The 26,823-nt window shown below is 35.6% G+C and overlaps 1 protein-coding gene across 1 annotated transcript in view; it reads right to left on the minus strand.

Moving 5' to 3' along the window:
- LOC148945037 (tachykinin-like peptides receptor 99D) overlaps positions 1 to 26,823 on the minus strand; it is a 509,170-nt gene that overhangs the window by 86,916 nt on the left and 395,431 nt on the right. Inside the window, exons 2-4 of the mRNA XM_089099526.1 lie at positions 16,345 to 16,563; positions 11,929 to 12,079; positions 8,557 to 8,753 (exon numbers count right to left, since the gene is read on the minus strand). Of these exons, the coding sequence (XP_088955652.1) occupies positions 8,557 to 8,753; positions 11,929 to 12,079; positions 16,345 to 16,563 (567 nt within the window). The remainder of the gene's footprint in view (positions 1 to 8,556; positions 8,754 to 11,928; positions 12,080 to 16,344; positions 16,564 to 26,823) is intronic.

Consider the following 26,823-nt stretch of genomic DNA (forward strand, 5'->3'; position numbering starts at 1 on the left):
TCAGCGTGTTCCTTTGTTATTGGCATCTCTGCGCTAACGCATTTCAAATTAATAAGAAACCATTTCGCGCGCTAAAACAATTCATCGCTAAGATGTTTCTTGCCTAATTGTTTCCATGGCCTTTGGTTATTAATATCCTTTGGAGTTCGACCAAAAGAGTTGTTCCCGAGGCAAAGACATTAATGATTTGGATCTATTCCTGGAGAAATGTTTCTAGGGCGAAAATTTTTAAAGTCTGACAGATGATGTCATTGATTGATTGATATGTCAAGAAAGGGGAAATGAATTTGTTGTTTCTAAGGGGAATTATTGATTCACGATAGGTGAATTGAGGTCGACAGCACAGGTGTTCCAAATTCCGGGAAACTCATAACATTGCCTAGAGCAACAACAACAAATACTATTTTTGGACACCATGACATTCACGAACGATTACGCAATCAATTTCTCGGAAATTCACTTCCCCCTCGAGTCCTAGATCAATAACATTGCTCCCGTTAGAATTCAATGCGCATGTGCAACCTTCGCCCCGGAGTTATTACACATAGAAACATCAAATAAATCGACCTTGGAAAAAGAGGTCATTGACCCCCTTACGTAATCTTTCTCCCTAGGGAGGCTATGCCCTTATTTGGGGTGCAAAAAAGTTGTAGGTGGCAGCAGGGGTGTCGTCCTGGAGTAGCACCTCCCCCTCTACTAGAATTTTGATATATCATCAAAAGATGTTGTTAAATGAAATATTCTACCTTGTAGAACCTAATAATCTACCTTATACAACGAAGTTATACTCTGGCCAACGGAGTGCAGAGCTCGATGACTCAGTTTAGCACAAAAGCAATGGGAGAGCAAAACTAAGTAAAAAACACTCTAAGATAATAATAAGAAAACAGATGAAGAAGGACATCGAGCAGCGAAGGGCAAAAATGAAAAGTTGAGAAAAGGGAACTGAGGATATGTCAGCGTGATTATAACTCGGTACAAAAGCAGATCTAGATCCGTTATAAATAAATTAAAAAACATTATTCATGTTATTCGATCTATGGTTCGTATTTTGCATAACCTGGCAAAGGACAATCTTCAAAACTAATTTCACATTGACCAAGGATTCTTTGATTTAGGAATTAGGAACTAATTTGGAGCATGGGGACTCTATTACCGGAACAAAATCTAGATCTGGCGGAATTTAAGTGAACACAGACAGATCTTCCTGGAGCGAAAACGGAAAGATAAAATAGAGGACCCAGCAGTGACCTTATAATGGACAGATTTTACTGGGGAATTAATGTCAAAATACCTCAATGTTGCTGCACAGACCCTCATAGGGACAGATCTGGACACTTTTCCAAGGTATCTAACCATTAAGAAAATTGAATTATAAAGTGCAAGCATCGTGGTTTTCATTCCGTCTTTCACAATTATGAACAAACCCCATAGGCAGTGCGATAGCGCTGCCTAAGTAAAGAACAATGTTAGCACAATATAAAATTTTTTTGTTTTTTTTTTTTTTAGACCAGAACACTTCCTATCGAAGGAGTTGTCGTAGAAAATTCGAAACGGACTCATTCGATTGGAAATTGGAATGGCTTGTGCCCTTTCTAATAACCGAAAGTGATTGAAAGGCAACTAACACCACTTCTATGCCAACCATTTCCCCTGACACATCCAATCAAAATTTTTATATAGCCATTTTGTTCAACGTAGTTGAATGATCTGAAAATTATATCTTTGAGGAAGACACTCCCCCCACAGCCCTTAGGGCAAGAGTTGTAAGTTATACCCTGGGGGCATATAAGGTTTTTATAGAAAGGGTTGTAGGAGAAACTTCAAAAGGGCTCATTCGATTCGAAACAATTGAAAGGGCTAGTGCTGTTTTTAATAGTAGAAAGTGATTGGAGGGCCACTGACCCTCTCTCAGTCCACCATCTCCCAAGCGTTAAAACCTACTGCGTCTAAAACCTACTGCGTCATTGGCGCTTTACTAAAAACCAATTTTATGAAAAATATTTTCTTTTGTACTTAGTATTGAAAATAAACATTAAAATTATAGTAACATTTTGAACTGATGAACTTTCAGGAATTAATATCATTATATGTCAAATATTCAGTTTAATTTATTAGCTCTTTTTAAAGTTGTTAAAGATGAATATAGTTTCCCTACAAACAAGTGTTTGGATACTGCCTCCTTTCCTAACTGTAAATAAAAACCAAAATCCTACTGCGTCATTGGTGCTTAACTGAAAACGGAATATATTACAAGTATTTTTTTTTTCCAGTTCTTACAGTATTGAAAATAAAAATACAATTACAGTGAAATAAATTCCTGAACTGATGGATCTTTCAACAATTAATATCATTATATATCAAATATTCAATTTGATGTTGTTGATACTTTCCAAGACTGTTCAATGCGCATATAGTTTTTATTACAGTGCCAATGACGCAGTAGGTTCTAGACTTTTACAGTGAGAGAACGAGGTCATACTCAAACTCTTGTTTGTGATTATTTTTGTTCATTTCAAGCTTGATTTGCATATTCAATTTAAGTTTATACTGCGTCATATATATGCCCCCAGAGCAATACTTACCACGCCTTCCCCGGCCCTGGGGGGGGAGGTGTCGACACAGGAGTTTTTCTTATCTGATCTTTGAACTATTTTTAACAAAAAGACTACCTCAAATTTTTATCAGGTTTATTTGGGGAAAAAGGCTTGGGGGGGCAGTTGACCTACGATTCATTATGAATCCTAAAAAGGGCACTAGAACTCTTGATTTAAAATCGAATTAGCCTCCTGTGAAGTTTATCCGACGACCTCTTCTGTATGAAGTGCCTCTGGGAAAAAAAATAAATGGAGTGTGGGGGGACGCTAGCTGCCCTCCAATCCCCCTTGACTCCACTTTCAACTTTCAATTTCCAATCTAATGATCCCTCTAGGAATTTTATATGAGCATCCCTTCCATAACAACCATATATGTACCCAGGACATAACTTACAACGCCTACCCCTGGGCCCTGGGGGTTGTGTCGACACCGGAGTTTTTTGTTATCAGGACTTTGAATTATTTTTAATAAAATGTCTATCTCAAAATTTTTATCTGATGCATTTAGGGCGTGGAGGAGGGGGGCCTAGTTTCCCTCCGATCTCTTTTGACTATTAAAAAGTGAACAAGAACTTTCAAATTCAAATCAAATGAGTCCTGTCCGAAATTGATACGAGCATCCCTTCTATAAGAACTATATATGCCCCTAGAGCATTACTCATAACGCCTGCCTCCGGGCCCTGGCGGGTTCCGTCGACGCAGGTTTTTTTCTTATCTGACCTTTGAGCTATTTTTAATGAAATGGCTATTTTAAAAATTTTATTGGATGGGCTTGGGGAAAAAAGGGTGTGTGGGGGGGGGGTTAGTTGCCCTCGGATTTCTTTTGACTCTTAAAATTTGAACGAGAACTTTCAATTTCCAATCAAATGAGCCCCCTCTGAAGTTTATACGAGCATCCCTTTCATAAGAACCATATACGCCCCCAGGACAACACGCACAACGCCTATCCCCCTTGCTCTGGGGGGGGCGTTCTTGTTATCTAATTTTTGAATAATTTCCCAAACAATGGCTATCTCAAAATTTGTATCGGACGGGTTTGGGGATAAAAGGGTGTGGGGGGGGGGGTCTCTTGACTCTTAAAAAGTGAACTAGAACTTTCAATTTCCAATACAATGAGCCCTCTATGAAGTTTATACCAGCATTTCTTTCATAAGAACCATACATGCCCTTAGGGCATACCTTAGAATGCTTTCCCCTGTGCCCTAGGGGGTTCTATCGACACCAGAATTTTTCTTATCCGACTTTTGAACTGTTTTTCGCAAAATGTCTATCTCAAATTTTTATCGGATGGGTTTTGAGAAAGAAGGCGTGGGGGGACTAGCTGCCCTCGGATCTCTTTTGACTATTAAACAGTGAGCTCGAACTTTCAAGATCCAATCAATTGAGCCCTCTCTGAACTTTATACGAGCTTCCTTTTCATACGAACAATATATGCTCCAGGGCATAACTTACAACGCCTGCCCCCGAGCCCTGGCGGGTTGTGACGACACCTGAGTTTTTGTTATCTCACTTATGAGCAATTTTTAACTTAATAGCTATCTCAAAATTTTTATCGGATCTATTTCGGAAAAAGGGGGCGTAGGAGTGGTAGGTACCGTCAAACCTCTTCAATCTCTAAAACTAAACTAGAACTTTCAATTTCCAATTAAATGAGCCATCTCTGAATTTTTTACGAGCATCCCTTCAATAACAAGCATATATTCCCCCAGGTTTAACTTACGACACCTGCCCTCGGGCCCTGGGGGCTGTGTTGACCCCCTGAGTTTTCGTTATATGGTCATTGAAATATTTAAAAAAAAGATATCTCAAAGTTCTTATCGGATGGCTTTGAGGAAAAAAGGGCCTGGGGGGCTAGGTGCCCTCCAATCTCTGTTGACTCGTAAAAATTTAACTAGAACTTTCAATTTCCAATCAAATGATCCCTCTTTGAAGTTAATACGAGCTTCCCTTCCATAAGACCCATATATATCCCCAGGGCATAACTTACACCGCCTGCCCCCAGGCCCTGGTGGGTTGTGTCGACACCGGAATTCTTGTTATGTGATCTTTGAACTATTTTTAACAAAATAGCTATCTTAAAATTTTTATTGAGTGCATTTGGGAAAAAGGTTTTTTTGGGGGGGAGGGGAAGCTGGTTACCCTCTAATATCTTTTGACGCTTAAAAAGTGAACTAGAACTTTGAATTTCCAATTAAATAAGCCCTCTTTGAAGTTTACACGAGCATTCCTTCCATAAAAACCATATATGCCCCCAGGGCATAACTTATAACCCTTGCCCCTGAACACTATGGGGGGAGTGTCCTGCTCAAACATATAATTTCCAGAACCTTCAACTACGTTGAAAAAAATGGCTATATCAAAATTTCGATTGGATGTGTTTTGCGAAATGTTGGGCGTGGAAGGGGTGTTCGTTGCCTTAGAATCACTTTCGACAATTAAAAAGGGAACTAGCCATTTAAATTTCCAATCGAATGAGCCCTTTCTGAAGTTTCTACGACAACGTTGTCTACACAAAACCTTATATGCCCCAGGGCATAACTTACAACCCCTGCCTTGATTGCTGTGGGGGAGTTGTCATCCTCGCAGACCTAATTTTCAGAACTTAAAACTACGTTTAATAAAATGGCTGTCTCAAAATTTTGATTGGATGTGTTAGGGGAAAAGGTGGGTGCGAGACGGGGCTTAGTTGCCCTCAAATCACTATCGACTATTAACAGGGCACTAGTCCTTTGAATTTCCAATCGAACGAGCCTTTTTTGAAGTTTCTACTACAACACCTTCTATAAAAACCTTATATGCCCCCAGGGTATAACTTAAAACCCTTGCCTTGAGGGTTGTGGGGAATGTCCCACTCAAAAATATATTTTCTATCTGGAAAGCAACTACGCTCAACAGAATGGCTATCTAAAAGTTTTGATTGGACGTGTTTGGGGGAATGACGGGCTTGGGGGGGGGGGGTTCTAGTTGCCCTCCAATCACTTTCGACTAAAAAAATGGCACTAGCCCTTTTAATTTCCAATCGAATGAGGCTTTTTTGAAGTTTCTACGACAACACCTTCTATAAAAAACCTTATATGCCCCCAGGGCATAACTTAAAACCCTTGCCCTGAGGGTTTTGGGAGAGTATCCTCCTCAAAAACATAATTTCTATCTGGAAATCAACTACGCAGAACAAAATGGCTGTCTCAATATTTTGATTAGCTGAGTTTGGGAAAAAGTTGTCATGAGAGGAAGACTAGTTGCACTCCAATCACTTTTGACTTTCAAAATAAGTACTTTCTCTTTGAATTTCCATTCGAATAAACCTTTTTTGAAGTTTCTACAACAACACCTTCTATGAAAACCTTATATGCCCCAAGGGTATAACTTAAAACCCTTGCCTTGAGGGTTGTGGTGGAGTGTCTACCTCAAAAAATATTTTCTATCTGGAAATCAACTACGATGAACAAAATGGCCATCTCAAAATTTGATTGGATGTGTTTCAAGGAATGATGGGTTTTGTAGGAGGGGGGGGGGGCTAGTTGCCCTCCAATCATTTCGACTATTAAAAAGGGCACTTGCCCTTTGTATTTCTAATCGAATGAGCCTGTTTTGAAGTTTCTACGATAACGCCTTCTATAAAAACCTTATATTCCCCCAGGGCATAATTTAAAACCCTTGCCCTGAGGGTTGTGGCAGAGTGTCCTCCTCAAAAATATATTTTCTATCTGGAAATCAACTACGCTGAACAAAATGGCTGTCTAAATTTTTTGATTGGATGTGTTTGGGGGAATGATGGGCGGGGGAGGGTCTAGGTGCCCTCCAGTTATTTTCGATTATTAAAAAGGGAACTAGAACTCTCGATTTCCAATCGAATGAGCCCCCTTTGAAGTTTCTAAGATGACCCGTTCTATATATAGCACCTCTGTAAAAAAAAAATAATAATAATAAAACATTGGAGCCGTATGGCCTTTACTAAAGGCAACGCTATAGCGTTGCCTCTGATAGTCCAATCAAAATTTTGAGATAGCTATTTTGTACAACGTAGCTTAAACCTCTCTAAATTAGGTTTTTGAGGATGACAACCCCCCCCCCCCCACAACCCTCAGGACAAAGGCTGTAAGTTTTTTGTAGACTTAGAGTTAAATTTGTTTATAGAAAGTGTTATTGCAGAAACTTCAAAAAGGGCTCATTCAATTGGAAATTGAAAGGCTAGTGTCCTTTTCAATAGTAGAAAGTGATTGTAGGGCAACTAACCACTCTCTCACGCCCACCATGTCCCGAAACACATCCAACCAAAATTTTGAGACTGCCATTTTTTCAGCGTAGTTGAAGGGTCTGGAAATTATATCTTTGAGGACGACAACCCAAAACACATTCGAACACATTCAATCAATATTTTGAGATAGCAATTTTGTTTCAATGTAGTTGAAATGTCCGGAAATTATGTATTTGAGGATGACAAGCCCCCCCCCCCAGCCCCCAGGCTAAAAGTTGTAAGTTACGCCCTGGGGACATATACGGTTTTTATAGAAAGCGTTGTCGTAGAAACTCCAAAAAGGGCTCATTCAATTAGGAATTGAGAGGGCTAGTGCCCTTAATAATATTCAAAAGTGACCTGAGGGCGAATGCCCCCCACGCTCATCATTTCCCCAAACACTTCCGATCAACCTATCGATAGAGCTATTTTGTTGAACGTAGTTGAAGGGTCTGGAAATTATGCCTTTAAGTATGACACTCCCCCACAGCCCTCAGGGCTAAGGTTGTAAGTTTTGCTCAGGGGCATATAAGGTTCTTATAGAAAACTTTGTCGTAAAAATCTCAAAAAGGGCTCATTAGACTGAAAATTGTGAAGGCTATTGTCCTTTTTAATAATCGAAAGTAATCGGAGGAAGAATACCCCCCCCCCCCCCCACCGCCAACTATTTCCCCAGACATTTCAGATCAACATTTTGATATGACCATTTTGTTCAACGTAGTTGAAACGTCTGTAAATTATGTCATTGAGGATGAACCCCCCCCCATAGCCTTCAGGATAAGGGTAGTAAGTTAGGACCTTGTGGCATTTAAGGTTTTATAGAGAGTTTTGTAGTAGAGGCTTCAAAAAGTACCCATTCTATTTGAAAGTGAGAGGACTAGTGTCTTTTTTATTAGTCGAAAATGATCAGAGGGCAAATGCTCTCCCGCGCCAATCATTTCCCCAAACACTGCCAATCAAAATTTTGAATAGTGATTCTATTCAACGTATTTCAAAGGTCCGGAAATTATGTCTTTGAGGATAACAAATTCCCCCAGCCCTCAGGGCAAGGGTTGTAAGTTATGCCCGGGAGGTATATAATGTTTTTATAGAAAGCATGGTCTTATAAACTTCGAAGGGGGCTCATTGGATTGGTAATCAGACGCTCTAGTGCTGTTTTTAAGAGTCAAAGTGATAGAAGGGAAGCTACGCTTCCACACATACATACACTTCGCACCTTTTGCATCTTCTTTCTTTTGGTCAGACTCATAAAAGTGACTTTAGGTTATAACATCATTCTGCGTTCTGCAGTCTTTCAGCTGGACTAATCAATTCCACACAGTGGATTCAAATGTTACCTCCCATAGAAAAGTTTTGGAAGAGCCATTTGAAAGCCTTGCTATTTATTTGAAAGCAATCAGTCTCCCTCTCCCATATTTATAGAAATAAAAATAACCTCTCAAATGACGTAACTAGCCATCCATCAACAATGGGTTGATTCAGGGAAACTTAGATCTTACCAAACAACAAAAGAAAGCGATAGCTTAACTTGGATCCTTTCAGAAATGAATGAAAGGGATATTCTACGTCGTATTTATAGCAATTTGTTATAACCTTTCTAATTTCTTTTATGAAAGAAAGCCAACTTTCTTTCCTTAGCTCGTATCTGTACATCCATCAGAAGTATGTCAACTACGTAAAATTTATTTTAACGCAACAACAAAAGAAGGCAAGTTCACTTACCTTGCATTCATCCAACAGTATATAAAAGGGTTATACATAGAGTTGGATAATGCTAGGAACCAAATCGGCAAAAATATATGCTGAATATATGGATTACGAGTTACAGACGAATGCTGTGGTACCAACAAAAAATAGACTTGGAAAGGAAGCCAACAGACGATGAATATGAAAACGACGACCAACATCATTTTCACCACCTGCAAAATACAATCTTTCAAAGGGCATTTAGTCCAAGTCCATGTTATCTATTTTATTTTAGCTGACGCTCCACTTTCTTAAAAAAAGAAGAAAATGACACATAATAAAAGGAAATTAAATTTATTCTTCATACTCAAAATAAAATTTTTTAACATATTGTACAGCAAGGTTTCAGATGTTTGAGGTATTTTTTCGTTCCAAAATTTGATTAAAAAAACTATTTAGGGCTTGTGCACTATAACAGTTAGTTTTCCTGAATACATTGTCTATAATAACGCTAGTATTCTTCCCGTTAGAATTATGGATTTCAAAATTTTCGATTCAGTAAGTTTTCTTTTTATAATCTGCCAGCTCCAGCTCGATGCTATTATTCCTGAAAAAAAAGAAGAAAAACCTGATTGCGTAACCATACTTATTTGGACAAAAAGTTATCTCATTTTTTTCATTTTGATCATTCAGGAGTTTTATGGTTTCCAAAAAATTAAGTTTTTTGGCTAAATTGGATTCTACCTTAGACTAAAAAGCCTAAATTGTCTGATTTCAGCCCCCCCCCCCTGTCACCTAGTAGCTTTAATGTTGTCATGGAAGAAATTTATTCTATAGTTTTCATCAAGATCATACCGCTTCTTTGGGGATACCCATTTTTCTAAAATGATGTAAATTTTTATATCTTAATAGTTTTGATTAGTAAATATAAGGCAAATGATACATGGAATCAGGATAAACGGTAGATTTGGTTGATACACATATTTTTATCCAAACTTCGTTTGTTTCCACAACCGTCACTCTTTAATTTTAGTTTTAACGAACTGTTTTTTTTTCCGAATTCGCTTCAATATGAGGGAGGCTGTGACCTTCCCCTTCCCTAGCCCTTATTTTTGAAATTCCAGTTTAATGATCGTATAATAATGCTTTAGTCATCTCTGAATGATAGCCATCCCTAAAAAAGTACCCCCCTGTACAAAACGTACCAGGGAGGAACGGACATAAAAGTTAAAAATTATTTTCGATCCATAGCTTTTAAGTAAAGTTCATCATTGTCTTTGGGAGGGGTATGGCCCCCACCCCTTCCCCTCTTTTTAGTGTGGTTATCATATGAATGTTATCTTTTGCGTTACATGTACAATATTCCTGGAATAAGAAGGAATCTGTCATTCCTCAGCACCCTTATGAAGGACCTAACCCAAAAATTAAGTCCGTACCCGAGGGGGGGTGTTAGGGGGGTTCGACCCCCTCCCCCCCAAAATGTTTCTCTGACGCATAGAAACTTAACAAAAATGGATATAAACAAATTTTGTATGCGTTTTTTTAAGGTTTTGTTGTGTAAACCCCACCCCAAAAGATTTTTTGAGTAAACCCCCTCCGAAATAAATCCTGGGTAAGGCCTTGCCAAAAATAATCGGACGAATGAAGGGAGGTTAGTGAGAATTCCCTACCCTTTTTTTCTGTATTTATCCTGAACCTAACCAAGACTTCGAAGACATGGTCACAAAAGTTCTCTTTTTTGAGGCTTCAGACATCCCCTCCTTCCATAAATGAAATAATTAACTGACCCTCCTCCCCAATAGAAGGTGAAAAACGATACGCCACATTATACAATATCTATGGAGTCACAAATAAATGTACTTTCTTAAATAAATGGATTCATTTCTGGGAGGGGATATTCAAATCCTTAAAGAAGTGTTTAGGCCCAGATTTTCAACTTTTCCGCCAAATATGTTTCAGATGAATGGAATGGATGTGTAGATTATGAATTTAATCGTTTAACTACTTCAATTAGGAGGAATATGAATGTATGAATATAGGATGAAGCACAGAATAGGGGTGCTGAGGGGGTGAAAGCTGCTTCTTATTCTAAAACGACAGTTTATTTCGTCAGGGGAGGTTAAAATTGCATTTGTCTTTTTACAGTTCTTTTCACTAACCAGTATTAGTCTTTCAATTTTTTTACTCTTACTCTTTACTCTTTAAAGAGCAAGTTTTACTCTTCCAGGAGGAAGTTTTACTCATCCTCCTCTTTATCATTTTACTTCCTCCTCCCTTTGCCAGTGTTTAATTAAACACAGAATGTTGTACTCATCGTAAACCTCTCGGTAAGTTACCCTTTTGCACCCCCCCCCCGTATACATCTCAGACAGCTAGTTGCTTCACCATACTTGGCACAGTTCTGTCACACCGTGCCTCTCAGCACCACTTATTATCACCTATTACACTAGACACGTCCATGTGGCCATAGGCTCCTCAGAAAAGCTGAAGCTGCCTTAGTCTGTGGCATGATGTGTTTGTATTCTCATCCTTTTTTTTAATAAATAAAAAATAATCTACTGAAAGTAAGGAGCAACCACTAAAACTCAAAACGAACAGAAATTATTCCGTATATGAAGGGGTTGCCCCACCCCTCTCCTCAATACCTTGCTCTTCAAGCTAAAGTTTTTTAGCACCTTTAGAAAAGCTTCCTAATATTTATTTTAAATTAACCGAATAGCTTTTTTGCTCAATAGTAATTTTTCTTCACTATCTCTGGAAGAAAAACACATTACTGAAGACTTAGGGCTGACCCAACCCAGCTTCCATTTTTCCATTTAGTATTCGGTAATAAATGGGCCAGCTCTAAAATTTACGACTTAAATTTCTGAAGCCTAAGGCTTTTCAAAACCTTAAGACTTTAAACCAAAATTTATGCAATTTTTACTCAGAATTTGAATTGCACAATTTTTCTCGGACTCTCAACTTTTTAAGGGTAATATTAAAATTGATGAATTTCATATATTCTAAATAACCATAAAAGGAGATTCTTTTATACGTTTATGGTTCTCAAAATTAAGTTTTTTGGTTAACTAGATACACGTCGCTATTTACTTAGGCTACATTTTGCTACCACGAACCATTTGATTTATCTTTTGTAAATAAGCTATTCGAGAATTTATTACCCTTAGTTTAGCCATTTATGGAATAAGTTATTGTAGGGTGTTTCTAGACGTAAAAACTCGGCACTAAGTGCGAGCCTCTTGCTTAACTTAGTCTTCGGAAGCAAATTATGTCCGTAATATAAACAGTGCTATTTAGACTCGAGCTCTAAAGGGACATAGCTCAATCACCTAGCATTGATTGTTACGTGCATAGAACGAAAGCGGCTTAAGAGGGCAGCTGAAAAAATTCGTTAAGAAAATTTACCTTTCTTTTGGCTTGGAGGCTTTCTAATTGATGTGGTGTTGCTTCTCCAACAATGTGAGAGCCCCACAGCTCAATCCCCACTCTTGCATACGCATAACTTATTATAATAAGTGGTACGACATACGTAGAAAACATGAAGGTAGCGTTGTATCTAAAAATGAAGCCGTTTAAAGAAAAATTGTGCCTTGCCGGCAATATATTTAAGTCAAATCACTTTCGAGTAAGAAAATTAACCTACATTCTAAGCGAAAAACGAACGTGTTATACAATTATTCTATACGGATAGTGAAATTTTAAAACGGTAGTCTGAAGAGACCATTTCTAAATATGTCATTGAAGATTTTTAGAACAAATACTTTGGCTCTTAATAAGAAGGCAAGGCTAAACTTTAGATATAAATACACGACGAAAAACGTCCCTATTTACATTTAGGTCCACAAAGGGGAAAGGGGGCAATAATTAAGTTTTTTTCCTTCTTAAAAGAATAAGAATATGCGAAAATTCCTAAGTTTTGAAGCATCCGAGAAGAACTATGGTCGGGCAAAATAAAGTGACCTGAGTTGTTATACTCAATCGCACTGTTATGCTCAAAATCCTCCTACAAAAGTACTCGGTGCAAAAAAAAGCGTACTTCTGTACTAAACGCACTCTTTTATATAGTGCTAGTTTGGTTAATGCTATAGAAATAAAATAAAATAGCATAAATATATACTAGTTTAGGAACAAATTTGGGCTATATATAGGCGCATTAGGGGTGAGGGTGGGGGGGGGGTTAAGCATAACATATATTAAATACGTAACCTAACCTAGGGACCGTCCCGCCTAAACCCACCAAAAAAAAAACAGTTTAATTATAGTTCTTGCCTTTGTTTGTTTTCCACAAGCAAGCGTAAACCTGTTTTTCATCACGTGTCTCGGTCTATTCTGTGACTGGTTTGTATTGCCGTATATAAAAGAGTGCGTTTAGTACAGGAGTACCAAAAATAGTTATTTTCTGTCTAGGAAACCAAAAAAAAAACCTTGATTTAAACCAGTTTTTACTCAGGCATAATCATAATTTACTTCTTATTCCACAATCAGCTTGATCGGCCCATTGAGATGGTGGCTAGAAATTGCTATAATGAAACACGCTAAAAAGCACGCTTAACAATGCTATTATTCGTGGATATCGGAACAACAATGTTGCCACATAATAATTTTCAGTTTAAAGTAAGGGAGCGGCTTTCGAAGGTAGAGAATGAACTTAAACTAGCAGAAATAAGCTGGAGTCCGATGTCAACCAAAAAACAAGTAGACATTACTGAAAATGAAGATGTAAATGATGAAAGCAAATTAAAATAAAACATTCAACCATAAGTATGGGTGATGTTGTCATCACAAAAGCCCCAAAAGTGTTTGTGTCGTTTACGTTTCACTGAAAGATAAGCGCATTGACGAACTAGAAGTTTCGTGCAGCCAATAGTGTTTAACAGTTGAAAGGAATAAATTTGAAAGGAAGAAAGGTGTAAAAAAATTAGTTCTCTTGAAAACGGTACATCTTAGAATGGCCAAACTATTGCTATTCTTAATATCATTACTAATATTTTTACTACATACTATTGCGTGAAAATAACTACATCAATTAAAAAATAAGCAGAAACTGGATTTTTTTTTTCTAGGAAAAAAAGCCGTTCTTATTGAAAGCTCAAACTGAGCAAAAATTGATTCATTTAGAAATAAAAATATTAATGAACAAAAAGTACCACGTGTAATAACTGTAACATCAAACAACTGAAACAACATTACAAATTTATGAAAAATGGACGTCTTAGTAACTAGATTAAGAGATTATTTTTAGTAGTACAGTTTCCGGGGGTAGGGCGGCACGGAGGCTGTGGCAGGGGTGTCTGAACAGTCTGTCTTGTTGTTCGGCTCTTTCTTTCCCCTTTTTCGTTTTTCTCCCTTTTTTATTAATTAATACTGTATTAGTGTTGATAAAACTGGCTAGCACGTTAGAAAACACGTCAGTGTTTCATGGGTTACAATAAAAACTTAAATAAACGTATAAAAAAAGTTTATATTCGTTTTTGTTACATTTTCACAAGTCGGGTAAAAAAATTGGGGGAGAAGGCTCAAACCTTGTAAACCTCACCCCAAGGATATGGCTTTGACTAAGAGAAGGCAATGTTTCTGAAAGGGATATAGCTACTCGGAAAATCAAGATAAAGGTTTGGTAAAGGAGCATACGACATAAACCCAATATCGAATTTTAGAGTATCTTTTCGCCGGTGGGGGGCTTTTCCACCGGAGTAAATCCCTATGCGGGAGTTTTCCACAGAATAAATTTTCCAGTGGGAGTTTTCTGGAGAAGCAGGTTTCTACTAGGTGTCAGGGGTATTTGTGAGAAGAATTTTCCACGGAGGGGGATTCCCGGCATGATTTTGAAAACAATCAGAAATTAAAGTCTTTTTCATATGACCTAAGAAAACATTTTCAGGCGGAATCGTCCGCATGAAATTTTTCAGGGGTAATTTTCGGCTAGAATGAAACTGTCTAGAGGCAATTTTTCTAGTGGGGGTTGGGGCATTTTATGTGGGGGAAAACCCTACATGAAGGAATTTTTCCGTGAGGGGAAAGAATTTTCCATGGAGGGGGGTCATATTTTCCTCTTCTCATACACATAATAAATAATTCTGGTTTTATATGGTGAGATTTTCACATTGGAAAGGTAGTTTTTGGAGGTAAACTTTCCGGAGGAAATTTTAAATGGGGAGAAACTTTGCCAAAATAACATGCAAATTCCATTTAAATTGTTCATGTTTGGTAGGCCAAATTAGAACCTGTATTAGTTGAAAAATGTTCAGAAATTAAATATAAAAAACAAGTTTTTTTTTTAACTGAAAGTAAGGAGTGACAATAAAACTTAAAAAGAACAGAAATTATTCCGTATATGAAAGAGGCTATCCCCTCTTCAACGCCCCGCTCTTTACCCTAAAGTCTTTGTTACTTTAAAAAGTAGAGTTCTGACAAAGAGGCAATCTTCAGCGTAAAGAGTGGGGCGCTGAGAAAAGGAGAGCCATATATTCATTGCCACTTTTGTGGACGAAGTCACCTATTAGTTTTTCTGGCAGCTCCAGTCTCCATCGGCGTTTTTTGAGGCTCAAAAGGCGAAGTTGGCACATTTAAAAAGTTTTTTTTCAGGAAAAATAAATTCCATTGAACGATAAGCAGTTTTCACTCAACCGATTTCACCCAATTAGGCCATAATGGCAACAGGGCCTAATAATCTTCAAATATGTTTATCATACGTTAGCATTATAAACAAAGTCACTTAATTTGACCACAAACCTATGATTTTGACTCGAACCATGAATAATAAAGTGACTAAATGGGTTGATTTAATTTCTTTAATTTTTTTTTTTTTTTATTATAATGAACCATCTTGATTTCCGTCCTAGCATAGTGGTTAGCGCTCCGGACTTGAAATCCTGAGGTCAGAGGTTCGAGTCCTGGTGTCGCCGGTTGTTTGGTTTGGAATGGGGGTCAATGATGTGACCCTGTAAGCTCAGCCAGAGTCGACCCAGCTCTAAATTGGTACCTGGGGAAATCTGGGGGAAAAACACGGGGAGTGTCGGATGATTTACACCCAACCACGCACTGCACTCCCGGCCGAAGGCATTGAATCAGGAGCTTGGTACCTGCGCAACGCAAACCTTTGACCAGCATGCGAAAAAGTTTTTTTTTAAGAAGTATCATGATTTCCTGTAAATGTTAATCTAAATTAGGTAAAATATTGTAATAACAGAATTTTGTTTTTGGGGGGTTTTGATGGACCTGGGTATTGAATAAAATAAAAAAAATGAGAAAATTTGATAAAATTGATAAAATTTGATTTCCTCATTGCTAATTGAACATGGAAAAAAAAAGTATTGTCATGATTTTGAAAAATAAAAAGATACTAAGTGTTAAAAAATGCATCAAAAGTTATTGAATAAAAAATTAAACAATTCAATGAAAAGAAAAACACTCCAAGAAACAGGCATAGCTGTGATAGAAATTGAACGATTAAATTCACATGTCATTAAACCTGGAACAGAGGTTGTTTCAGCCCTCTATCTGCAAAATCGAGGAATTCAGCCTTTTCCAGCCTTTGCAAAAAAAATTTGAAACTTTTCTTTTAGCCATAGTGCCATTAAAAAAAAATAAAGCTTTGCTTCTTAAAAAAAAAATTTTGGGAGTTTAATATTCGTCGGTGACAGTGGTAATAAGTGGCTCATTCTATTATGTGTTTTTTCGACTTTTCCTGGTTCCTTTTTCCTCATTTCCCTTGTATAATACTATTTTTTTATACTACATTGTTTTTTTCTAACTGTATTAATCGAATGGTTTTATTTTCTAAATTTTGAGTTAATCTGTAATAATAGGTGCTATACTTACACCTGTTCACTTATCGTAAAATGAACCTGCAAATCTGTGTCATTTTCTGGGCTATCTGGCCACTCCAAATAACAAGTTGTCCTTTCATCTGTATATGTGTAGCTAAATATGAGATAGGGAAAAGATAATAGAGTGCTGAAAAACCAAATGCCTGTCGCAACACATACAGTTGTCTTCTCTGTCATCCGTGGCCGCAACGGATGGACGATGGCAAAATACCTGCAAAATGGGATATCTTAAAATGTTGACGCATAGACAACGGCCTGGTCTACCGTATAGAAGAAATAGGGGCAACGTTTCTATTACTCCTGATTCCTGCAATGTATTATGCGTGTATGCGGAGGATGGGGTGTTCTTACCCCCTCCTCCAGTAACCTCCAATCATCAGGAGCTATCTTCGCTGGATTCTAAATGTTGCATCATTATCATTTGTTGATAGAAAGTATTTCTATATTTGTAGTATCTACAAATGATTTTGTTCCACGAGGAAGGGTTTGAACTTAAAACGAAACTACAAACAACAGGAAAACTATATGAAAAATATATAAAATTAATGAGAAAATCGTAAAAATTCTGAGATATCATGGGACGGTCCCAACGGGATTTTGTTGCTAGAGGAATTATTTAGTCACCTGAACTTTTTAGTTTTGTTCGCATGAGTATGTACAACGGGTAGCTTAAGTCAATGTTTCTCTAGAGCGCTTTAATAATCAGAATCAGTTGGTTCCCTATCATCACAAAGAAAATATGTTTTTTCTATCCCTGAGAATTAAGGAAAGCCAATGCTTTTCATTATATATGGTAGGCAGTCAGTTGTTTTTATTAAAAAGTGGCAAATTTTATTTTGAGTCAGGTAAATATTCCATGAATACCTTCGGATTCCGTATGACATATTTATTTTTTCCTATAAATAAATATCTAAGTATAAGATAGAAAGATTTTAATAACCTACTATATAGCCAATGTCTTTTGCGACCCATATTGCTTTCTTTTCTGTCATCCCTTACTGCTAAGGACATTGGTAGCAGAATATCTGAAACACGGAATAATCTTAATCTGTTCTCGCCCTTGTTTTATAGGATCTAAAGGAATCTAAAATACACTTTTCCAAAAATATACTGTTTGGGCGTTTTTACATTCCTTTTTGTCTAAACGAAGAAATTAAGAAAACTTTAAGTCTAGGGGAAGGGTTGTCCGTATGGGCCTAAATGTTCAAATTTTGCCTGACTTTTCAAAAATAGTTTCTTTTCTTTTGACGCTAATTCCAAAAACCATAATTTATGTTTCCACCTGGGGTTGGCTACTGATTGTTCAGTAGACCATATTTAATATATGTTTTTCGGGGTCCTCTTTTCCAAAGGAATTTTATGACATGGCTTATTTTAATTGGTTGTTTTCTAGTTAAAGAACGTTCTAATACTCAGAAAATTACCAGTAATATGCAATGTTCTTATAAATTAACTTTATACAGAAAATATTCAGAAAATAATTCAGGAAAACAAGATTTAAATATATTCACGTTTCTAGTGTGAATGTAACCTATCTGTTTTTAGTGTATAAGCAAGAATACTCACACATACCAACACAGAAAGTCAATTTTATGAAAAGATGTACTTTCATATGCCGAACTTTGGAAAGCATAAAATATTTCTCCTTAAAAATTACTTCAAATTTCTGCCTCTTGATTCTTCAAAATTCACTAGAGACCGGCAAAATCTTCATGTTTTTGAACATCAAACATGAGCTTTTCAATAGATGAAAAGGTATTGAAAGTCTTTCTTTTTTCAAATATTTGACAACATAGAATTTTTCTTCTCAAAAATCTTTAATTTTTTTATTCATCTTTAAATTCTTTTTATTTCTCTTTAAACTCTTAAAATTTATTAACTTAAAATCTTATTTCTCCTTATAAATTTCCATTTCTCACTTAATGAACATTTAACCTACTAAAAACCTGGCAAAATACTAACGTTTCTTGCTTGGATATTTTGTTTTGTAATCACAAATGCGCATAACTATATGTTCAGAAAGTCAATTCTGTACAAAGATAGATTTTTTCAAGCCGAATGTTTGAAAACCATAAAATATATCTTCTTAAAAAGAAATTCGAAGTTCTCTTTCTTAACTTCAAAATTCAAAAACAGCCCACAATCGATAATGAACCATTAATTCTTTACATTGGCTCCGAGGCGTCAAAAATTAGTTCAAATTATAGACCTCTCTTTTCTATTATCTCGCCCACCCAAGCAAAACAAGGTCATGGCAATTAATCAGTAAGGCTTTTGTGAGAGGTTAAGCTATTGAAAGTCTTGTGGAAAGTCTCAGGAACGTCTTGTATCTCAGCTGTAGATTCAACGGTAAAATGTTTCATCCATCGTCGTTGTTTCTGCAACATTACACTATGTCATTGAGTTGCAAAATAAGATTTAAATGACATGAAAGGAAATTGCTTTCGAAAGAAGGGCTCATGGATCGGAAAGAGTGCCTTTCCAGCTCCTATCTGCAGCTATTTGAAAGTAAAATTATTGTATTGGGTTAGAGAATTTCATCAACGTTTCTTGTTTGATTTCTCTAATATCTTCCACAGGGAACTGACAGTTCAAATTGTGAGAGCTGCAAATTAAGGAAGGGTATTAGACCTGGTACCCCCCCCCCCCCGATGCTGGAAAACATAGCCATGAGCCAACTTTTCTAATATCACTTCTAAGAAAGCTTTCAATTTCCTTAACAGTAATAAAAAACCAACAAAGAGAAAAATCTCTAAAAAAAAACAAACAAACGAGACTGTGGCCAGTGGAGAGAAAAGGAAAACAATAGAAACAAAACAACGCGGATATTTCGCCTGTATACAAACAAGGCGTCTTCAGCACGAAAGACACAAAAAAAAAAAAAAAAAAAAAAAAAAAAACAAAAAAAAAAAAAAATATAAAAATAAAAACAAAAAAAACAACAACAAAAAAAAAAACAAAAATGTACAATCGGCGCAAACTAATCCACGTAGGGAAAAGATGCTAAAATAGAGTTAAAATAGAGAATGTTTAAACTTAAAATAGAGTTTGCGCCGATTGTACATTTTTGTTTTTTTTTTGGTGGTGGTTTTATTGGTTTTTAGTTTTATCTTGTTTTTTTTTTTTTATTTATTTTTTTGTTATTTTGTGTATTTCGTGCTTAAGACGCCTTGTTTTTATAAAGGCGAAATATCCGCGTTGTTTTTTTTGTTTTTTTTTACTTTTCTCTCCATTGGCCACAGTCTCGTTTGTTTGTTTTTTTTTAGAGATTTTTCTCTTTGTTGGTTTTTTGTCATGGCTGGCCGGTTCGGCTTAAGATCTTTCATTCGTTAACAGTAATAGAATTATTAAAGTTTAAGAAGTAATTGAAGGCTATCAAATTTTGTGTACAATCCCAAAAGCAGAAAATAAAATAACAGATTCAACTCAAATTCCAAACAAAATAGCTTGTAGAAGCAGATGGCGGTATGTTTGACATGTGGAAAAATGGACCTTTTCTCGATGTTTAAATTTTGATGCTATAATGATTTGATATTTATTATAATTTGATGAAGGCGACAGGATGTCATCGTACACAGTTTGCCAATGCACCGTTAAATTATTAATCAACTTCAGATTTTACTCTAGCTTCAAACATATTTTTGTGCCTGCATGTTCGCCTGCTTAACTAAGGTTATCAGTTGAAATTAGCAATATGGTTGAAAAAAACAAAAGTAGGGCGGAAAAACTGACAACTCCTGATAGTTACCTCTGACATAAACTATGCAAATATACTTGGCGATAAGGGTGTTTAAGGTAGGAGAGTTGATAAGAAAGAAAGCATAGTTTTAGTATTAGAAGTACTTAAATTATGTTTCCAATTTCAGCGTGGAAAGAGTTAATTAGAGTAGTATTTTTATTTCTTGAAAAAAAAAATTATTGGGTTCCTCAGTGGTTCAATGTTACTGGTTGCGAATTCCACCTTATTCGTGTTTTGTGCTAATAAACGAAATAGAGAATTTAATCAGGGATGCTTTCCTCTGGCAGTTTGATATGGTAAACTTCAAATGTAATTAGATTTTCTTTGGCTTCCAAAGGTTTTTTCATGAGAATGTTTTAAAAAGACTTTTTATTTTAAATAAGTTTTTGCTGAGTTCTTCATTCAAAAACAAAAATCTTCGCTCAAAATTATGCACTCTAAGCAAATTTAAACAATTTTGAATTTTAAATAGAAGCCTCTTATAAACATTTGACATTGTCTTTTAGTTTCACATGAAAAACTGCGCTAAAGGTAAACCTTAAAAAAATACCACGCAAAATCGGCACTGTTTTTTTTTTTAGAATATACTACCTTTCCACTTGCAATTAAAATAAATGAAAACATACAATAGCGACTAAAAGTTTATGTTAATACCAAATAAACTTGATACTAAAGGTCTATCCATTTAGATATATTTTAATTTCATTTTCGTTGCAAAATCGAAGGTGATAGTAGTAATGCATCTATATATTTGAACCCTACGCCTGAGGCATGAATATACGTGTAGTTTAACCGGTACATTGGGTTACCAGGGCCAGTTACCTATTACTATGAACCCTAAATGGCTTGGCAGACAGGTTTTCTATTGTGACACTCATTTTTTGTGTGTCAATCAGTTAAAGAAAGCTGGTGCTTACTCCATATGATAACTTGATTAGTCGGTTTTTTAAAAAACTTGGCAATTTATAGTGTACTCAAGCAAAAACCCTATATAATGTCCATACAGTGCATTCCAATTTTCATTGTGTTTTAAGACATTCTTTATAGTACACTATATACTATTAACTTTGAAAACAATGGATTCGTCAATTTTCAATGTGAGTACACTTTTCATTCTTTTATTTCCCCCAAAAAAAAAATGAAAGAAAAATATTTTACTAGTAAATTCAAATTTCAGAGGGACTTAGCCCCCCTTCCCTCCAACAATACAAAATTTTAAGAATATGACGAGTATATTTGATAGAAACAGCAAAGCACGCTTTTTTCTATTATGTAAATAAAATCTCTCATCCATAGGTATGTTTACAAGTTTTAATTGTTTTGAAAAACAGTTCTTTATCATTCGGAAACAAGCTTTTTCCAAACATGTAGTATTTTTTTTCTGGTTTGAATGAAAAGCTTGCGTGTTACAAAGAGAGTGAGAGTTTTGGGGGTCAAATTTCACAGGCTATTGCTATAAACGGGGTTTGTCTAATTCCAATACCGCGGCGGATGACTTTGGAAAAAAATTAGCGTGGGAGGGGGCCTAGCTGCCCTCCATTTTTTTTTTGTCACTTAAAAAGGACAGTAGAACTTTTAATTTCCGTTCGAATGAGCCCCCGGGATATTCTAAGACTACTGGGTCGATACGATCACCCCAGGGAAAATAAAAACAACAAAAAAAAAATTAAAAAGTAGGCCTAAACATGTATTCGTGATCTTTCTTATGGTAAAAAATACAAAATTCCACAGTTTTGCAGATAGGAGCTTTTAACTTCAATTGTAGGGTTTTCTGATTTGGTGAATCTGATGGTATGATTTTCACTAAACTTCTATGAGTTTTAGAGGGTGTTTCCCCCTTTTTTCGAAAACAAGGAAAATTTTCCTCAGGCGCGTAACTTTTGACCGGTATAACTAAACTTGATGAAACTTATATATTTGAAATCATAATCATAAGGATTCACTCTTTACGCTAAAGTTTTTTATTGTTTTAAAAAAAAAAGTTCTGGGACAGGGTCGAACTCGCGAGGAAAGACCTAAGTGTTGAGGAGGGGACTGTCCCTTCCATAAACGGACTAATTTATTGGCGTTTAAGTTTTAATATCGCTCATTACTTTCAGTTTAAAAAACTTGTTTTTTTTTTATTTAATTTCTGATCGTTTTTTAGTTAATGTAGCTTTTATTTGCATAGAAATTTTACTTTTCTTTTGCTAAATGGATGTCTTTACAAATTAACTTACGTAACTAACTTCTATATTTGTATATTTTTCTTCTGGCAAAAAATACAAAGTTGCAGATTTTTGCAGATATGAGCTTGAAACCTATGTAATAGGGTTTTCTGATACGCTGAATCGGACGGTGTGATTTTCATTAAAATTCATTCACTTGTAGGGGATGTTTCCCCCCTCTTTAAAAAATCGGGTAAATTTTCTCAGGCTCGTAGCCTTTGATGAGTAATACTAAACTTAATATAATTTATATATTTAGAATCAGCATTATAAACACATTCTTTTTATACATTTATGGACATCAAAATTCCGTTTTTAAAAGTTTGGATTACTATTGAGCCGTATCGCTTGTTTTTTTTTTGTTTTTTTTCTATTACGTATATGTTATTACGTATATGAGGGGGAGGGTTCTCCCCTTAGTCAATACCACACTCTTTACGTTAAAAGTTTAAAAATAAATTTTGATTCACAACCCCCTGTATAACAAAGGCCGTTTAAGTAGAATATATAGCTCTTTTTAAAGAACTAAAAAAAAAAAAAATTGTAGCGTAGAGAGTAAGGTATTTAGTTGGGGGAGAACCCCCTCACATACGTTATAATTTTTCCTCGATTTTATTTAGCAGTAAGAAGAAGGAATGTCAACAAATTAATAATAGGAGCACCTTTAAGCCATTATATGCATCACGCCTTAATGAGCAATAAACTTTTTGCATTTAAACAAGAGGAGGGTAAAATTTGACCTTTTAAGCATTTATCAAACAAAATGGAAAAAGGGGATTTTATTTTTCATGCTAAATTTTGTCTTTTTTTTAAGGATGAGGATACGTGCAATAACCTCCTTTTTGAAAAGAAACCGAGATGGAGAGAAGCTACATTAATGCAAGCCGCAAGGCCATCTATTATCAAATATGCTGGTAGAATTACACACGATCTGCACCAACCAACGACCACCCAACTTATAGTGCCAGGGCTCTCTCACGCCAGTGTTAGCTCTACGCAAGCTGGAAGGAAAATGAAAAGAGAATGGACTGCTTCTCATAATGCCTCAGCCCAGCCTACTCAAGATCGTGCGATTGACCCCCTTCATGTTTTGCCAGGGACTTCAGGTGTAGAAGCCTGGTCAGAATTTGTAAGTATATACATAATTTTTTCTTTCCCAATTTTCAAAAATAAGGTAAATCCTATTAGAGGGTAGGATTTACCTTAGAGGGTAACCCTATTACATAGGTTTCAAGCTCATATCTGCAAAAATCTGCAACTTTGTATTTTTTGCCAGAAGAAAAATATACGAATATAGAAGTTAGTTACGTAAGTTAATTTGTAAAGACATCCATTTAGCAAAAGAAAAGTAAAATTTTTCTGCAAATAAAAGCTGCATTAACTAAAAAACGATCATGAATTAAATAAAAAAAAAACAAGTTTTATAAAATGAAAGTAAGGAGCGACATTAAAACTTAAAACGAACAGAAATTATTCCCTATATGAAAGGGACTGCCCCCTTCCTCAACGCCTCGCTCTTTACGCTAAAGTTTGACCCTGTGTCACAACTTTATTTTTTAAACAATAAAAAACTCTAGCGTAAAGAGTGAATCCTTATGATGATGATTTCAAATATATCAGTTTCATCAAGTTTAGTTATACCGGTCAAAAGTTACGTGCCTGAGAAAAATTTGCCTCGTTTTCGAAAAAAAGGGGGAAGCACCCTCTAAAACTCATAGAACTTTAATGAAAATCACACCATCAGATTTAGCAAATCAGAGAACCCTACTATAGAAGTTAAAAGCTCCTATCTGCAAAACTGTGGAATTTTGTATTTTTTACCAGAAGAAAGATCACGGATGCATGTTTAGGCCTACTTTTTAATTTTTTTTTGTTGTTTTTTTTTTCCCTGGGGTGATCGTATCGACCCAGTAGTCCTAGAATATCCCGGGGGCTCATTCGAACGGAAATTAAAAGTTCTACTGTCCTTTTTAAGTGACAAAAAAAAAATGGAGGGCAACTAGGCCCCCTCCCACGCTAATTTTTTCCAAAAGTCATCCGCCGCGACATCGGAATTAGACAAATCCCGTTTATAGCAAGAGCCTGTGAAATTTAACCCCCAAAACTCTGACTCTCTCTTTGTAACACGCAAGCTTTTCATTCAAACCAGAAAAAAATACAACATGTTTGGAAAAAGCTTGTTTCTGAATGATAAAGAACTATTTTTCAAAACAATTAAAACTTGTAAGCATACCTATGGATGAGAGATTTTATTTACATAGTAGAAAAAAGCGTGCTTTGCCGTTTCTATCGAATATACTCGTCATATTCTTAAGATTTTGTATTGTTGGAGGGGAGGGGAGCTAAGTCCCTCTGAAATTTGAATTTACTAGTAAAACACTTTTCTTTAATTTTTTTTTTTGGGGAAATAAAAGAATGAAAAGTGTACTCACATTGAAAATTGACGAATCCAATGTTTTCAAAGTTAATAATATATGGTGTACTATAAACAATATCTTAAAACATAATGAAAATTGGAATGCACTGTATGGACATTATATAAGGTTTTTGCTTGAGCACAATATAGCTTGCCAGGTTTTTTAAAAAACCGACTAATCAAGTTATCATATGGAGTAAGCACCAGCTTTCTTTAACCGATTGACACACAAAAAATGAGTGTCATAATAGAAAACCTGTCTGCCACCCCATGTAGAGTTCATAGTAATAGGTAACTGACCCTGGTAACCCAATGTACCGGTTAAACTACACGCATATTCATGCCTCAGGCGTAGGGTTCAAATATATAGATGCATTACTACTATCACCTTCGATTTTGCAACGAAAATGAAATTAAAATATATCTAAATAGATAGACCTTTAGTATCAAGTTTATTTGGCATTAACATAAACTTTTAGTCGCTATTGTATGTTTCATTTATTTTAATTGCAAGTGGAAAGGTAGTATATTCTAAAAAAAAAAACAGTGCCGATTTTGCGTGGTATTTTTTTAAGGTTTACCTTTAGCGCAGTTTTTCATGTGAAACTAAAAGACAATGTCAAATGTTTATAAGAGGCTTCTATTTAAAATTCAAAATTGTTTAAATTTGCTTAGAGTGCATAATTTTGAGCGAAGATTTTTGTTTTTGAATGAAGAACTCAGCAAAAACTTATTTAAAATAAAAAGTCTTTTTAAAACATTCTCATGAAAAAACCTTTGGAAGCCAAAGAAAATCTAATTACATTTGAAGTTTACCATATCAAACTGCCAGAGGAAAGCATCCCTGATTAAATTCTCTATTTCGTTTATTAGCACAAAACACGAATAAGGTGGAATTCGCAACCAGTAACATTGAACCACTGAGGAACGACATGTACACACATGTGTAAAATAAAAATACTACTCTAATTAACTCTTTCCACGCTGAAATTGGAAACATAATTTAAGTACTTCTAATACTAAAACTATGCTTTCTTTCTTATCAACTCTCTTACCTTAAACACCCTTATCGCCAAGTATATTTGCATAGTTTATGTCAGAGGTAACTATCAGGAGTTGTCAGTTTTTCCGCCCTACTTTTGTTTTTTTCAACCATATTGCTAATTTCAACTGATAACCTTAGTTAAGCAGGTGAACATGCAGGCACAAAAATATGTTTGAAGCTAGAGTAAAATCTGAAGTTGATTAATAATTTAACGGTGCATTGGCAAACTGTGTACGATGACATCCTGTCGCCTTCATCAAATTATAATAAATATCAAATCATTATAGCATCAAAATTTAAACATCGAGAAAAGGTCCATTTTTCCACATGTCAAACATACCGCCATCTGCTTCTACAAGCTATTTTGTTTGGAATTTGAGTTGAATCTGTTATTTTATTTTCTGCTTTTGGGATTGTACACAAAATTTGATAGCCTTCAATTACTTCTTAAACTTTAATAATTCTATTACTGTTAAGGAAATTGAAAGCTTTCTTAGAAGTGATATTAGAAAAGTTGGCTCATGGCTATGTTTTCCAGCATCGGGGGGGGGGGGGAGTACCAGGTCTAATACCCTTCTTTAATTTGCAGCTCTCACAATTTGAACTGTCAGTTCCCAGTGGAAGATATTAGAGAAATCAAACAAGAAACGTTGATGAAATTCTCTAACCCAATACAATAATTTTACTTTCAAATAGCTGCAGATAGGAGCTCTATAACTAGTGTAGGTTCATCACTGAACTCCGTTGGTGGTGTAAGAATAGGGTCCTGTAAATACACTTGTTTTATCACTCAATGGTGTCGGTGGTGCTATATCATTAATCTGTAGAAAAAAAAGTTTTATTTTTTATGTAAAATAACCATTATTTTTATAAAGTTAATAAACTATGTCAATTTCTCATAGTCCTTGTCCCACCACCTGAACAATTAGAAGAAGAAGAAAAAAAAAGTTACATTGCCATATGTCTTTCATTATGACAACTGAACATGTTAAAAATATATATATTGTTTTAGTCAGAAAAATGTAGTCTTATTCTTAGAGGGTAAGTTAGAACGCTACAAATGA

Source organism: Artemia sp. Qi Xiang Cuo, chromosome 13, assembly GCF_049724085.1.
Source record: "Artemia sp. Qi Xiang Cuo chromosome 13, ASM4972408v1, whole genome shotgun sequence".
In the NCBI taxonomy this organism is placed as follows: Eukaryota; Metazoa; Arthropoda; class Branchiopoda; order Anostraca; family Artemiidae; genus Artemia; species Artemia sp. Qi Xiang Cuo.